The sequence below is a fragment of the Leucopleurus acutus genome, assembly GCF_964270905.1.
Source record: "Leucopleurus acutus genome assembly, chromosome: 18".
Classification (NCBI taxonomy): domain Eukaryota; kingdom Metazoa; phylum Chordata; class Mammalia; order Artiodactyla; family Delphinidae; genus Leucopleurus; species Leucopleurus acutus.
In genome coordinates, this window is record NC_139160.1 from 46,349,407 (window position 1) to 46,365,644 (window position 16,238).

Genomic DNA, 16,238 nt, shown 5'->3' on the forward strand with positions numbered 1-16,238 from the left:
TGAACTATTTCATGTCAGCTGTGTAGCATAAGTAGTGGCATTCAAAGCATTTTAGATTAGCAAGGAGGAGGCTTCAGGGTGAAAATAAGGTTTCTGGTCGTCTTGAACTACTCAACAGGGACTAGAGCCTGAAGCAGGCCTTCTTCATAGCAGAAGAAAACAAACCTGGAAAGACAGATGTGAGGTCAGCATAGCCTTGTTTTACCCAGAAGCCTTCCTTTTCCTCGACTGCAGGTAAACTATGGCCCATGAGCAAAGAATTTTTAAATGGCTGGGGGGAAAGGTGCAGCATGGAAATTGAATTTAGTAGTGTTTTGTTAAACACACGAAAATTAGGAAATTATTTCAATTTCCCTGCCCGTAAACAAGGTCTTGTTGGAACGTAGCCATGCTCGGTTGTTTACATATAGTCCGTGGCTGCTTTCATTCTGTAAGAGCAGAGGAGTGAGTGGAGAGCTATGGTTGTGACAGAAACCACCCGGCTGGCACAGCCTGACTTGTCCGGCCTTCACAGAAAAGGCTTGCCCACCGCTTTAGGCGTTAGTCCCCTCAAGGCTCTCCTCCGAATGAAACAAGTTCTGCCTCAATGTATGGATGTTTTCCTCAGTAACAGGAAATGGGAACAATCATTTTAATTACTGAAGTGCCTGAATGTACACATTGGAACTATTCTCACTTACTACACCTGCTGATGTGTTCGCCAGTCACTTCTCACTGTACTGCAAGCTCCTTCACGGCAGAGATCGTTTACTTGACTGGTGAGGAACCTGGTACAGTGTCGGTACTTCAGAAATTGAATGAGCCAAGTAAAATGTTTTAAGGTAACTCTATCTCGAAATATTCTTGAAGACACCTATTTTATCATTAATAATCTTTGTGGTTGACAAGGAAGTAGGCACGGGCACACCAAGTAGCAGTACTTCAATCTGTTCCCTTTAATGTCCTCATGCAACCCCTCCTTTCCTCCATAATCTGATATATATGCAATTTAAAAGCCATTATTAATTGCCTCCTTATTTTATAAGTAACACGATGTGATGTTTAAAGGGCCATCTCTATTCTTTCTTTGAACCCTAATGCCTTATTTTCGGGGAAATATTTGAGCTGAAGGTCAAGGATGATGATCACACTTATTATCTGGTATTAAAAAAACAACTATTTTTCCAGTTAGATCAAAATATTCTACTTCACCTTCCTTCAACACCCAATTCCCAAACATTAACAGCTGTTCAAGAACCACTAATAAAATGCAGGAGGCTTTTTAACAGTACAGGAACACTTAGTATAAGTCAGGTAAATTAAAGGTGGCAAAGGAGATTAAATGCTGAAGTCCCTGACAGCTCCTGACTTCACTGTCTTGAAATCTAAAAACTGCCATACCACACACTGACAGCTTTCAAGACTCAGAAAGAATAGACTGTTCCTTCTAAAAATGTTATATTTTCTCCATAGGAAAATTACAGTTTTTTTCTATCAATAGTAGATAATCAAATTACTTATGCAAAATTCATCTCCTCTTCAGTGAGCAGATGAGTGCTCCCTTTAAATGATCTTTACAGATCCCTCAAGTTGTTATCCTGTCACTATTTAAGTGATGGTTATTCAATCGAATTTTTCTGCATAAATAGTTCTGTTCAATCCAGAAAGGAAGTAGTATGATGGGACAGACACAGTCAACAGTTCAATAAAAATGCAAATTTTAAAAATTATTAAAATGTGCTTAGAAGTAACAAACTATCACACTTCTTAGGTTTACAAGTGTTCCCTCAAGATTTTTTTTTTTAAGGAAACCGATCTTTGAAGCTTTTTTTTTCTTGACTGTAGCTATTTTTGAAGCTTCTTCTTCTTTGTCTCTGGTTCACTAATGTCCATGTTTGAAGTATCAGTAGGAACGCTTATTCCTGGTATCTAAAGTAACGCAAATGGGAAAAATAGATGAGTAAAAGCGTAAAATAAGGAATAAATCTTTCTCATCTTCCCCTTCCCCACTGACGCTTTTAAGTTCAAAAAGATGCAGGGGTGGTAGTGGGAAGAAGGAGCAGATTTTCCACAGGATGTATGTGTTGGTATGTATTTCACACACAAAGGAACAGTGGTTCAGAATGTAAAAGGCAGACATGATCTCAGCAGGTAGAAGCATGTCACTTGGGAAGGGTGGGTTTAACCAAAACGTTCAATTTATCCTAGCTGTGAGCCACTCTGTCAGGATCAGAGGCCTCAGGTGTGTCGGGGGCAGAGCCAAGGTTAAGAACCAATGTCTTAGGTGGAAACACACTTTAACTTGATCTTCAAAAGTGCGGATTTCAGAAAGAACTAGGCAGATCTCAGAACTCCACTTTTGGCCCCAAGGACCTCAGAAGAAGCCCAGATGCCTGGGTTCCCATGGCCTAAGGAAATCAGTGAGAAAATAGGATTTCCTATGCAGATATTTGTCTTCCACAATACTTACAGGATTCTATCCTTAAACAGGAATAACTTATGACTATATCACTCTCTTTCACAAAATACATACTGTTTATTCCACCACAACATGGATGCTCTAAGTTTGGTCTTACCTGTGGTTCTACCAGGGACATTCGGATTTTCTGATGCTGAAGATTAGATGAGTCTAACATGATTTTCACTTTAACTTTATCAAATATATGAAACACTGTATCTTCTATTTTAAGTGATGGTATCTAAACAAAACACATTTTACTATTTTTAATTGCTTTCTTACACTTGAGGCTTGGTTCTAATTCTTTATAATTTATCTTCCATATTAATTTAAAAGTTTAAATTCTAAAATAACTTCAATATTTATTCAGTATCTAGGTGTTCAACATAACAAAAACCACTAATCTAACAAACTTACATACATATGACCTAATTATGTGCAAACCTCCCCCTTTCATTAATGTGGTCCCAATATATATTCATTAACTGTAGGATTCTCACCCCTTTAATTAGCAAATTGTTGGTGTTATACAGGAGCACAAAGGTAATGTGGGCAGAATTTACTGTTCTGTAGTTCTACTAAGATTAGGGAAGTAGGGAGTGTGTCAGGTAAGAGACACTTGGAATTGGTTGAAAAAATTCCCTTCTTGGAGCTATAAACAGCCATTTATTCCTTTACTTTAATCCATTTGTCCACTAGGGACAAAGCATAATTCAAGTTTTCCTTAGAGGGGAAAACTTTTCATGGTATAAAAGAAAGAAATCAAGAACAAATTTTGTATATGGCAAGAAACACTGAGCTGAGAAATAGTGAGTAAAACGATAAGCTTAGCTAGCATAAAGTTCTGTAGGGTACAAAAATAATTTTACCCTTTATAGGTACCATTTGCAACTGTCCCCCCTCCAAAAAAAGCCAAAATAAAAACATGAGAAATACTGTACCTCATCATCGTAAGTAAGCCGTGGATTTGGTTTGTCCTTTTCTTCAAAAAACACTGTACCTTCTAATCCATACTTTGGAATTAACACCACAAGAGCATTCTTTCTCACAAATAGAATATAAGCTTCTTCACTTACTATTCCTTTGCTTTTGAAAAATAACTGTAAAAAAGCATACAACCTTATCAAGGATTGTCTTAAGATATTTTGAAGTTAACAAAAAAAAAAAATTCTGCAATTAAAAGTGAACGAAACTTCATTTCTAACATTAGTGATAGAAGGCAAATACCTGGGTATGAAAAGCCACAGATGCACGCTGAGCGTACTGTGCCATTTTGTGCCGAAAATTGAGATTTTTACATAATTCTGCAAGCTTGTGTTTGTCTGTCAACTCTGGGTAAGTGCAGTCAGCCCCGACAGCCACAGCCAATAACCGATGAACGATGATGTCTGCGTATCTAGATATATGAAGGAGAAATAAGAATCATGCTATGTTAGCATTAAAATGTCCTTTTAAAATTTGAAATCAACTGTTTTCTATCTCTAATTTCATAAGGAAAAAGTACCTTCGGATGGGTGAAGTAAAATGTGTGTATATTGGGGACGCTAAGCCATAGTGATGAAAATCAGTATCCATTCCAGAGCAGAAGTACACAGCTTGCATCATGCAGCGAGTTGCCAATATTCTTAACAGGGTGTTTAGATATGGGAAGGTAAGTGAATCAGCCCGGTCCAAAGAGTCAGCCAAAGCCTTGGCTGTATCAGTTTTAATTTCCAAATTCTGTGGATAAAAAAGAGGGGAAAACTCATCATATTAAACATTTTAAAATCACTACCAGCATGTCTTCAAAATATAACCAATCAGACTGAACAAATATGGTGGTTTTTGACCACATATTAAGTGTTTATATCTTTTATCCTAAACCTAGGAGGACTAAAAATAAAGTCATAAAAAGTAATGGCTGTTTTTTGCAACATTAAACCTTAAATTTTTCTGAACGCATTTGAAGGTACTACAGTATCAACATTCTTAAGAAATTTCAAGGGGAAGAGAATATTGGGAGCAGTAGTGCTATCTCTCAAAGTCCAATCTGTACTTGCCTTATCTCTGTTGGGGCAGAAAAAAATCAAAGTAGATCTGGATATTTTTCAGCATATCTGGATTTTCTCTGCAGAGTTTCCCTCCATTCAAAGTAGAAGATCAGAGGTAAAATAAAACTGTATTGGTTACTACAGCTCAACGTGCTGATACAGCAATTGGCTGCTTGTTTTACTTTGGGAGATGAGGCAAAAATACTTTTATCTTCCTTCCTCTACCCAGGTCATAGAAAGAAATAGGACAGTAAGAGAAAATTCTCCAATTTACAGTACAATCCTTAGAGCAGAGGAGAAGCTGATTCTGTTCTGATGGATATGATAGGAGCAGGCCCACCATAAAGGTCTGAAAAATCAGAAATCAACGTCATCCTGTTAGAATAATCCCCTGAAATCCAAGCCACAGTCACCCCAAGTGTAGGGATAATCATGCCTAAATAAGTCTACTAACCAGAGGCAGGGAGCATAAGGGGCTGAGGAAACGGGTGCCCTTTCTATGTTTTTCCTTTTTTCCACATATGCAAAAATGGACTTCTTTCTTAGGGACATGACATAAAGAGGACTTAAGTGAGTTGAAGATAAAGAGAAAAAAAAAACTATCTGTTAAGTCTCTAAAGGTAGACAGTTTGGAGGAGGCATGAAATAATACAGGCATAAAAAACATGTGTAAAGGCACAGAGATATGGAAGAGCTTAATATGTTCAGGATATTATAAATAACTTAGTCTGGAATACCTGGCTTTAGTATAGGGCTCTCTTTATTTAAAGACATTAAAGGATTTTATTAAACAAATGATTTCAAGGTGCGAAGAGATGACCACACCCAAGTTAGATGACTTCTTTTTTTAATTGAAAGAACTACGGGCATATTTTTGCATCAGGAGACAAGAAAATTTTTATGGAAATGTAAATATAGATTATTCAGTGCAATGGCTGGATCACTACACAAATACAGATGCTTTTTCAAACTATGTGACCTTACCTTGGATTTAGCTGCCTTAACAAGAATTTCGTAATTTGATGGAGGAGGGGCAGGATGTTTTCGAAGCAGAGCATGCTCAGGAAATTCTTCGTGAATTTTTTTTGCAACAGAGATGTTGGCAAGTAACATAAATTCTTCCACCATGGAATTTGTTTCTCTGCCAATGGCAAAATCGTTAAATAAGGAAAAAGAATGAGACTTCTATATATCGTTCACAGGTTACCTTCTCTACCAAGAGATAATGAAAATTCCTATGTAAACATTCATGTGTGTATGCACATGTGTTTTTTTAAGAACTTAGTATCCCTTTCATTTCTCAGCTACTGTGCTAACGATCTCTTACTAGGCATCTACTCCATGAGTAAATCTCACGCTAGAAGAGACTTTACAAATGGCAATAAAAAACAGAAGCTTTGGGCTTCCCTGGTGGCGCAGTGGTTGAGAGTCCGCCTGCCGGTGCAGGGGACTACGGGTTCGTGCCCCGCACCGGGAAGATCCCACATGCCGCGGAGCGGCTGGGCCCATAAGCCATGGCCGCTGAGCCTGCGCGTCCGGAGCCTGTGCTCCGCAACGGGAGAGGCCACAACAGTGAGAGGCCCGCGTACCGAAAAAAAAAAAAAAAAAACCAGAAGCTTTAGTAACTCTAGTAATATATAAAATCTAAATCATAAGCATTTTCACCTCTTTATACTGAGTACAAAGAGATTTTTATTCAATTATAAGTCCACAGAAATAAAGTTTTCTAAGAATTAAAAGCTATTTAGGTCATATCAATTTTGGCTTTAAAAAAATGAAAACTTTCACTAATAAACTTTCACCCCAAAACGAAGAGATATTTAAAATAGCTATTTTGGGTGCGTATTATGGCCCAGGCATTGTGCTATAAGTGCTATATACATTGCGATATGTGTGTGTGTATACATACACATATACAATACATATACACACATATGTATATATATATATATATATATATATGGATATAGATATTAGTCCTGTTTTGCAGGTGAGAAAACTAAAGATGTGTAACATTATTCTCTTGCTCAAGATTAGAATTATCAGTAGAAACAGGATCTGAGCCCATATAATCTGACTTCAAAGCTCTTAACCAATGTGATATTGTTTTTCATTCTACATAGCCTATGTCCACTTAAAATTTAGTTTAGTAAATGATCTGTGTTGTTTAATAGTGCTTTCTTTCTCCCAAGTTACTGAACATGCATTATTAATCTGTCATTCATGTTTCCATTTTTAACAACATCTTATAACTTCTTGACAAGATTCCTAAAATATATTAATTTTTTTTTTTTAATATTAGGAAGACCTCTAATTGTACCTTTAAAACTATGGGACAATCTCTTAGAAATGTGGTTTTTCTTCTTGGTAAGAAGAAATGGGTGATGTTCTGCTTTGGCAAAACTAGATTCAAGATCTTCCTCAAAAAAGCCCTTGGTATTGGGTTCACTGTTCCTATTAACATTAGACTTATTTGCACAGAAATTCACCCAAAGGTATTTTTAAATTTTAGCTCTAATGCTATAACGCACACACTGGTCCTAACTAACAAACTTGAGAATATTCCCATTTTTAATCCTTGGTCATCTACTAGAAAAGTGTAAATGCATGATTAATTTCAGATCACCTTACATAACAGGCATGGAAAAGAGGCCTAACTCTGATTTAATCCAAAACAACCTTGCTCCCTAAATCTTAGCCCAAATCAATAAAACTGTAACAACAATACCTAACCTCTGACTATTCTTCGCAACACCCTATGAGGTAGGTACCATTACCAATCCTATTTTACTGACAAATAAATCGAGTCATAGAGAGGTCAAATAACTTGACCGGAGTCACTGGCAGAAGTGGGATCCAAATCTAGGCAGTCTGGCTTCAAAGCCCAGTGTTTGGCCACTATTCTACCCTATCACAGTATATTCTCTATTAAATACATAAGAAATTAATGAGGGTAATCTTCCTTTACTTACCATAGCTATTACTAGTCAAGTTCTAATATACCACACATTAAGACAAACCAAACTGGCAGTTTTCCTTTTATAATATTTATCTTATAAATAAGATACATAGGTTTTATATAAAAAAGACTAGAAAGTGAAATCATTTACTTTTCTCTATATTTCATAAGTAAAAAAAACTCTGTAGAAATCATAACCCTACTAAAAATAGATATTTGGGGTACAAATATGTTTTATTAATATATATACTAGATATTACCTTAAAATCAAAATCTTATCTACTACCCATCAAAAAAATTGCATACCTAAGTTCCTTGGTCTGCAGATCTATAGGATCATGAGTTTCACTGTCCATGTGGAATCGAACTTCTGGAGAAGAAAGAGTCAAAGCCCTAAATAAGATAAAGAGGTGAATCAGTCATGTGAGCAGTAACAGATATAATTCTGGAAGTGATTCTTTTAAAAGAGAAAATGATTAGAGCAAGTGCATAACAGTTTTTCTTATGAAAGCTTTATGACCATCTGCTAAGTTTTATGTTCCATTTTCACGGACAGCCTAATATTTTACAGCTCTAAAATGCATTTAAAAAGGGAGGACAGTAGCAACACAACAAAATGAGTCCTTGTGTTTCTCAGGATTTGAATGACTTCTGTACTGAAACTGAGTTTTTACTTAGCTACAAGAGTTTGTAATCAGTTTTATAAATAAAGAAGGTAATCAATAGTATTTTATTTACTATAGGAAACAATGTATTAGGGTGAGGGATGGTGGAGAGAGGCAAAAGGGAAGCTGCCATGGGTAGATCAGTAACATCAGAAGATCCCCAGTTCGAAAGTATCTTCCACATACACTCAACCAAGGAGAGGAGACAAACTACAACTAATGTCACAAACACTAATGGCTATTAATATCTGAGTGCTGTGGGTCAGAGAGTGCACTAGGCTAAGTGCTTTACATGCACAGTTCATTTAATGATTTGGCAAGTTCTCCTTTGAAAAGTAAATTCCCACAAGGCAAGGCAAGTATAATGTTTCTACACACCTTGATGCTATTTTCATCAGGTCAGCTCCAAATCAACCTAAAACTAAGAATTTTAATGAGGCTGGGTAACTTTGGACAATCACAAAGAAGGGAAAAAGATGATTTGGGGCAAGTTAAGTGGGATTCCAAGTCCTTTTTTCCCTTGACTCTTCACCTTTATTAGAAGAACTACAGAAGAAATACTAGAGAGGGAATCCCGACAAATATTCCTTTCTTTCCATGCATAATTTACAATAAGGTTCTAAACCACAATTAATCTGTGTTAATCTATACATCTTGACCTAAAGAGCAAGGTATACTAATCACATTTTGATCACTTTTTCTTCACAGAACATTTAAAACATGACATTTATTCTTTAACATAGACATATGATAAATATAATTTAAGACACAACACATCCTTTAAGAAGATGAAAGACACCAATTTTTTTTTACTGATTCCTTTCTCTATTCATCCTAAGACTGAGAAGACTCGATGATATGTTTTACCAGTAGATGACTATCTATCAATACTTACAAAACTAGAAGTACAGTGTTCAAGTTAACAAAATATCTTTCCTGTCCTAATTAGCGGAAGCTGTTACAGATGCAAATTTACATCTCTTACTTTAAAACTGCCAAAATAAATACAGTTTCAATTTGTTTTATTCACTTTGCTTTTACAACAAACTTTCTTCTGATGCCTGGCATACTGAAAACCTTCAATAAACGAATACTTGATGAAAAATGTGTTGTTTTGTATTACAAAAGAAATCTAACTATACTCCTCTTATTTACATCTTAAGGACAAACTTGAGCAATAATTTCATTGGGTTTTACTACATCCAAATTATCCTTGTATAGTTCCAAGTTTCAGGAGAAAATTCCCAGAAAACTGAAGTGTGAGTAGAGATAGGGTTGGCTCAGCATAAATGCCTAGAACAACACTGTCCAATGGAACTTTCTGCAGGGATGGAAATGTTCTCAATCCACCTTGTCCAACATGGTAGCCACTAGCCAAATGTGGCTACTGAGGACTTGAAATATGGCTAGTGTGACTCAGGAACTGAATTTTTTATTTTATTTTTAATGAATTTTAATTTAAATAGGCACATCTTATGAAAACAGCACAGATCTAGAGTTTGCACTCCCCAACAAAAACACTTTTAGTAACTACTTGTGACCCTACCCTAGATGGGCACAGGAACCCAGAGACCAACATAGGAAAGGCTCAAGAACCTGCTTTACTCTGACAGTTGATGTTTTTCAAGAATCAAATTTTTTCTAACTATTTCAACAAGTTTGGGTACTTGGATACTCCTTAAAACTCCTCTGCAGTTTGGCAAATGCCATGATATAACAGCTAAAAGTTGTAAACCTGCCGCTAGCAATCAGATCTTTGGTAAGACTGCTTCTAGGTAACTCTTAATCATTTAAAAAATAAAGGTGTTGGGGGCTTCCCTGGTGGCACAGTGGTTGAGAATCTGCCTGCCAATGCAGGGGACACGGGTTCGAGCCCTGGTCTGGGAAGATCCCACATGCCGCGGAGCAACTAGACCCGTGAACCACAACTACTGAGCCTGCGCGTCTGGAGCCTGTGCTCCGCAACGAGAGAGGCCGCGACAGTGAGAGGCCTGCGCACCGCGATGAAGAGTGGCCCCCACTCGCCGCAACTAGAGAAAGCCCTTGCACAGAAACAAAGACCCAACACAGCCAAAAATAATAAATAAATACATAAATAAAAATTAAAAAAAAAAAACTTTAAAAAAAAAAATGAAGGTGTTGGATTAAACAACCTCTAAAATCTCTTCCAACTCTAAGTGCAAGAAGGACTTCATCTATATTTATTTTAATATCTGAAAACCAATGTTCAATCTTGAAACTCATTTCTAATTAAAATCAGGAACGATCCAAATAGAACAGTCTTAAGACAATCTTGCCTTCCTAGAATTTCTTCAAGATCTTTAACTCAAACATATCAAGATCTTTGACACAACAGAACTCTTGAACAAACCAGAATCAAGTCCAGAATCAAGCTGCTAATATTTAAAAAGGTATCTAGAAGAAACGGAATGTTTCTACTTAAGAGCCCCTATTCAGCCTATTAAATAATTCATCACTGTCCATGATAAAACACTTTAAAGAGTTCACAAGTTAGCTTAATGCCAGGATAGGTGAATTAAGACAAATCTTAATAACTATTTTTGAAATGTACCCATTTTCAATTCTTCCTTTTTTCAAAATTTTAGCTAGTTTATTTAGTCCACGGAGACTAGTAGTAATACTATCATTCATGGTTGCTGAATCAATTCTCATCTGAGCTTCAGCATATGTAAGGGAAGCCTAAAAAAGAAACCATATGTTAATACAATGCTTATAAAAACTGGCTTACTATGTTCTCATATTTCCACTATATAAAATCCATGATTTCAGAAAACCTAAAATCAATAACAAAAGAAGAGATTCATATCTATAATATTTATACTCCACACCTATGATTTCTGGTTCATTTACTCTTATCTGATGCATTACACAACATAAGCGAACTTATGTTAAAACAAAATAAAATGGTAGAATGGTTAGTAAATAGTTTAAACTATTTACTCATAGTTCAGTTAATGTATAAATACTTAGGTAATGTTAAAATAAAATAAAAGGAAGGTTAGATTCTCTGATAATGACTGTAAAGTGAAATCCTTTCCGGAGAACCAATACTGCCTTACTCACAGCAAATAATTAATAAAATTGTAATAGTCTAGACATTGTGTTTTATAGGAAATCTACTAAATACCCCAAATTAGGTATTTAACCTAAGAATCGGAAAAATCATAGTAGAAAACGTTAATTTCCAATTACAATACAAATAGTACCTCTGTTCCTATTTCCCTCCTTATGTAAAACACCATTTTTTAGCTTTTTTTTTTCTAAGCAGCTTTTTGAGTAAAAATCAGGAATAGTACAAGAGAGTTAGGTGATGCAGACCAGGTCAGATTCTTGGGAGAACCAACTTATCTATTAGGGGATAAGAGTTCCCCAACTAAAAATGTTTTCTGTTATATGCTTACTAATTTTTTTTTCATATAATTTTGTTACACTGACCAAGTCTAGGAGAATTATAAACTCATCCTATTTAAAAATACTAATCTAGGAAAATTTAAATCATTCCCACATTACTATCTGTCAGTTTAACATTGCTTTCTTTCCAATCACTAGCTGATTAGAAAAGAATGATGTCAAAGGGAAAGAAAAAGCCGGCAAACTTGGAAAACAGATCATTGGAAGAAAAGTGGTTTGGCAAACATCAGAGGTAGATTCAGGGCAAAATGAGAACACAAGGGAATCTGGGGAAAAGTATTAAAAAAAGGAGAAGAATGAGAAACATAATCTGGCTCCGTTCTGTGTGAACATCGAGCTCAGGCTAGTCCTACTGGAATTCAACCATGATTTATCACATTATTTCAGTGAGAAAGTGTGAGGAACAAGGAGACGGTGTACATGCCATCTTTTAAAATACTAACCAGTTATAAACTGGGACAACTTCAAACACTGGAGTTCCTGAGTTAGGGCTAAAAGAAACCTACTCGGTTTCCTCAAGTATATAGGCTTGGTAAGTTTCTGAATACAGGAATAAACTCATTTCTAAATAACAGCAAAAATTAAGCAAATAACTGAAAACAACTAGAGTTTGCTGCAACACTGGGGAAAAACTTCTTCTTATTATTAATAAGCCTAACTTTTTCAAAACAATCTAGAACATTGTTAAAAGCACCAAAGATGTTAAACATGAAGTAGTAACCATGAAACCAACCTTTGAATTAATGACACTTTTGGTAAACCTTGTTTTTAAGATTTCTGCATTGTGATTCATTTCCCAAATACATGAAAATGCCAACCTATGAGGAAAAATAGATGGTATCTGTTAATGGGAATCAGTTAAAGAAGTAAATACTATGTTTTTATGAAGAAATGTGATAAGTACCTGTCAACGTTAGATCTTAGGGAACATAAGTTAGAGCTAAGCAACTCTGGAACCATGTCAATCCTCTGGAACAAATAAAATAGAGTTGTGGATTACCGAGCTGTCTCCACATGTTTTTTGAGGTTCTACTCTCAAATATCAATAGCATTGAACTTACAAGGGGAAAAAAAAGGCCTTTGTGAAAAGAAGTGAGAAAATGTGAAATAAAAAGTCTATTTCTAGAAAAGTAGTTACACACAATTTTTACAAAAGGGAAGCAATGAAAGAAAACTGGATTTCATGTCAGTCGGTCTAAGTTTAAGTTCTCTACACTACCCACCTAGCTGTGCTCTGAAACTTTGAAATCTCTGGTCTGTACAATACGTTTGTACCAGATAACAGACACAGGCCCTAATAGCTCTACGACTGGACCTTCCTCCAATACTTCACACAAACTACATGGTGTTTTCAACATTCTAAAAAAAGAGAAACACTAAAATTTTATGGAAAAAAGCTACACAGAAGAACTTTGACAATGAATTTACCACAGACTAAGCTTAACTTTCCCTTCTACTTTCACAATTTTTCTCTGTAAGTTTATGGGAGCATACTTAATGAAGAATAAATGGTAAATTGTGACAGAACAGACTCGACTTAACTATATATAAGAAACAGAAAATATATTAATTACCCACCAATAATAAGTTAAATGCTACACAACAATTTATATCAACTACGTCTACTTGTTATTTGGGTCACTCAATAACAAAACACATTGCAATATTTTCACTGATTTAAGGCCATCTTATTCTATGTATGTCTTTTAGCTAATTCATGTACTATTCCAGACTGTTCAAGAATCCAAAAGTGCCCATGATTTTGACAAACTGCACAATTAACAAAGTAGTATTTCATATTTCACTATATACTGAGGCTGTCCTCTTCTCAGGAAATACCTCAGATGGTTTTATTATTAAGAATAAAACAGATGATGGAAATGATGTATCAAAATTCCACTCTAAATTTAATATATTTACCTTTTCACAAAGATACACAGTTGTTCCCCTTCTAGCTGATTCTTGATCCAATGCATTTCCTGGTCTAATAAAATAGCTAACATCAGCAATATGAACACCAACCTTAAAAAGATAAAAAGGATGTCAACATGCTTAATTGGATAAATGTACTAATGGAGTTCTAATGAGAAGAAATACGGCCAAAAGGAAAAAGGACCTTAGTCACAGTTACCATTTCAATTTTTTACATGCCCATTAGTCTCTGCAGCTACAACTGACTCTACTTGACATAAATAACTCACAAACAAATTCTACAATAGGTCAAAAGAAAATTAACTCAAGACCAGAACTATATTTGGATAGAACGTCATTATAATTATGAATACCTCCAAATTTCCATTTTCAAGTTCTCTACAATGGAGAGCATCATCTATATCAGTACATCCTGGGGGGTCCACACTACAAACACACAGATGTCTCAGGTCTTCTCTGTTTTTCATGTCCTAGAAGATGCCACATTATTAAGAAAGAAAAAACTATTTTGGTGGTACAGATGTAACACAAGCTCTTATGCAATCAACAATATCTATAAATTAAAAAAAAACAGCTTTATTTCTTAATTATAACTGCACATCATGATTTATAACTTGTGAACTCTTCATCTTAGGAAAATTTGACATAAGCTAATGTCTGTCCCCTAGAAAAGTCTTTCAGTAAAGCAAATGATTTCCATGATACCTAAGAGTTCTGTACCAAACTAAATGCAGGGGAGGAGGGAACTACGGTTTCTACATATTTTAAAAAAACACATACAGAAATCAAACAAAATTAGTAGCTTAGATACAGTGATTCACTAAGAATTCTTTTCAACATACCTTCTCAGTGATGCTCCAGGGCATCTTTGGTAGAAGGCTAAGAACAGCCTGTGAGAAAGGCTGATGGGGAACATCATGCTCAAGTAACAAAACTTCCGTTTCAGTCTCTTTGTCTCCGACTTCACCTAAATTTTTTACAAAGTGCCCCTAAAACCAAAAGATACTATTAGAAAGGTGTATTTTACAGCTTTTTGTTTGGCAATTTATATTTTACTATCACATTAAATCCCTGAACATTTACATATCACTTTAGTATTTCTAAATGTTCTCCACACTTCTTAAAAATGACAACTAGGTAAATTAAAGCTAAAAATGACAAAGACTTCTCAAGTGATTTATGGGGGAGACTTCCCAAGGGCCTGGTTCTCATATAAAAAGGTGTCTGTTTATTTTCTATTATTTTTCAAGTTTAAAATGTGCTTCAAATATCCTATCTTCCAAATTTGTTTATTTACAATCTACTTAGGTCTCAAATGCTGTTTTTGTAGTAGCTGTCACCAAAAGTTATTTGTTAGGAAGTCTGAGTAAAAGTCACCAAATGATTCACATTGGAATTTCCTAAAATTAATTTTCAGCTTGGACGTACACTTACCAGGTAACTGTGAAATACTTCTAGATCTCAGTATGTATTTTATACAAAAGCAGATTCTATTTTCAGTAAAAGAAGCAACTTTATTCCCAAAGTTTTAATTAAATATTCTAAAATAAAATGATTAATTCAAGCTTACATTTGGATATCTGGAATTTCTGGGCCAACCATCAATAGCAACAATAATTCTCTGCCCTTCTAATGTAGAGGCCTGTCTGGTTTCTATCCGAATTCTAGGGATTCTCTTATCAGCAGGAGTAAAGAGATGTCTTCTTGACTAGAGAAAATTAGGAAAAAAGATTTTACACATACAAAAAAGGCTGGGGATGGGGGCAAGGTGAGTGAGGGCTGTAAGTTCTATTCAATGTATTTCATTTTCTATTACATAGCAACATGCTCTTTACTCACCTCTTTAATATCAGACTTGGAAAGCATGCCACAATATGGTCTCCAGTTCCTTCTTATTATTCCAACAACTCTACCTGTAGGCTTTAACATTTTTTCACTTACAGCAGTCTTAAGCTGAGATGTAAAAATAAAAGTAAAAATCTTCAGTTATGTTTCCGTAAGGATAATGAGACAATTTCCCTTCAAAATTAGAACACAGGTACTTTCTCAGGCAGTAAATTATGACATAAAACTAAGGAATTTTGATGCTTCAAAATTCTAGGCAAGAGCATGCCAAACAAAACTACAAAAACAGTTCCATAGTAAAGCACTACAAAAAAACAAAAGTAACTGAATAAATATGTCAGAACTGGACTCTGCAGTTTTAATATGAAGATTTACTGACTTGCATACATGTGCGTGCACACACACACACACACATGCACAGGTCTGGTAATTAAAAGACTAGGATTTTAGTACTAGTTTTCAATAATTAGCTGAGTGGCATTCATTAATTCATTAAAAAAGAGATGTACCTTTAAAGGTTCGTCCTTATCCAAAATATAAACCCAAACAAATAATAGTTTTTATTAGAAATAGCAGAAGAACCTTATGGTATTTCACCTCTAACACTCTCTTATGGCCTGGACTCTGCAAAGATAATGTTATAGTAAGACTCCAGAGTAGTGAATATAATTCATATAAAGAGAACTACTACTAATGTTGTGTGAATTCCAACTAATTGTATTATTGTTGTAATTCTAAAATGGGACAATAAATAGGTCATATCAGGTAGACTTTAGGTCAAAAGAAACATCTGAAAGTACTCTCTTCATAATAAATATGGTAATAGAGAAGGAATTATTAAACAGACCCATTTGTAAGGGCCCAGAAGTACATCTCTTATGCTGAGGGAACTTTAACATTACAAAAGGCATTTCAGAAAATTTTAAATTTTTATTTAC

General features: G+C 35.2%; 1 protein-coding gene across 2 annotated transcripts in view; it reads right to left on the minus strand.

Moving 5' to 3' along the window:
* Window positions 1-625: 625 nt before the first annotated feature.
* The window catches only part of DIS3 (DIS3 homolog, exosome endoribonuclease and 3'-5' exoribonuclease), a 28,245-nt gene continuing 12,632 nt past the window's right edge, over window positions 626-16,238 (minus strand). For both annotated transcript variants that reach the window (XM_082859324.1, XM_082859325.1), the window contains 15 exons: window positions 15,295-15,408; window positions 15,026-15,163; window positions 14,298-14,444; window positions 13,809-13,925; window positions 13,444-13,545; window positions 12,428-12,492; window positions 12,257-12,341; window positions 10,664-10,791; window positions 7,733-7,819; window positions 5,452-5,608; window positions 3,942-4,156; window positions 3,665-3,833; window positions 3,379-3,537; window positions 2,556-2,678; window positions 626-1,908 (listed from right to left, as the gene is read on the minus strand). In XM_082859324.1, coding sequence (XP_082715450.1) covers window positions 1,825-1,908; window positions 2,556-2,678; window positions 3,379-3,537; window positions 3,665-3,833; window positions 3,942-4,156; window positions 5,452-5,608; window positions 7,733-7,819; window positions 10,664-10,791; window positions 12,257-12,341; window positions 12,428-12,492; window positions 13,444-13,545; window positions 13,809-13,925; window positions 14,298-14,444; window positions 15,026-15,163; window positions 15,295-15,408 — 1,890 coding nt within the window. In that variant the 3' untranslated portion in view covers window positions 626-1,824. The remainder of the gene's footprint in view (window positions 1,909-2,555; window positions 2,679-3,378; window positions 3,538-3,664; window positions 3,834-3,941; window positions 4,157-5,451; window positions 5,609-7,732; window positions 7,820-10,663; window positions 10,792-12,256; window positions 12,342-12,427; window positions 12,493-13,443; window positions 13,546-13,808; window positions 13,926-14,297; window positions 14,445-15,025; window positions 15,164-15,294; window positions 15,409-16,238) is intronic.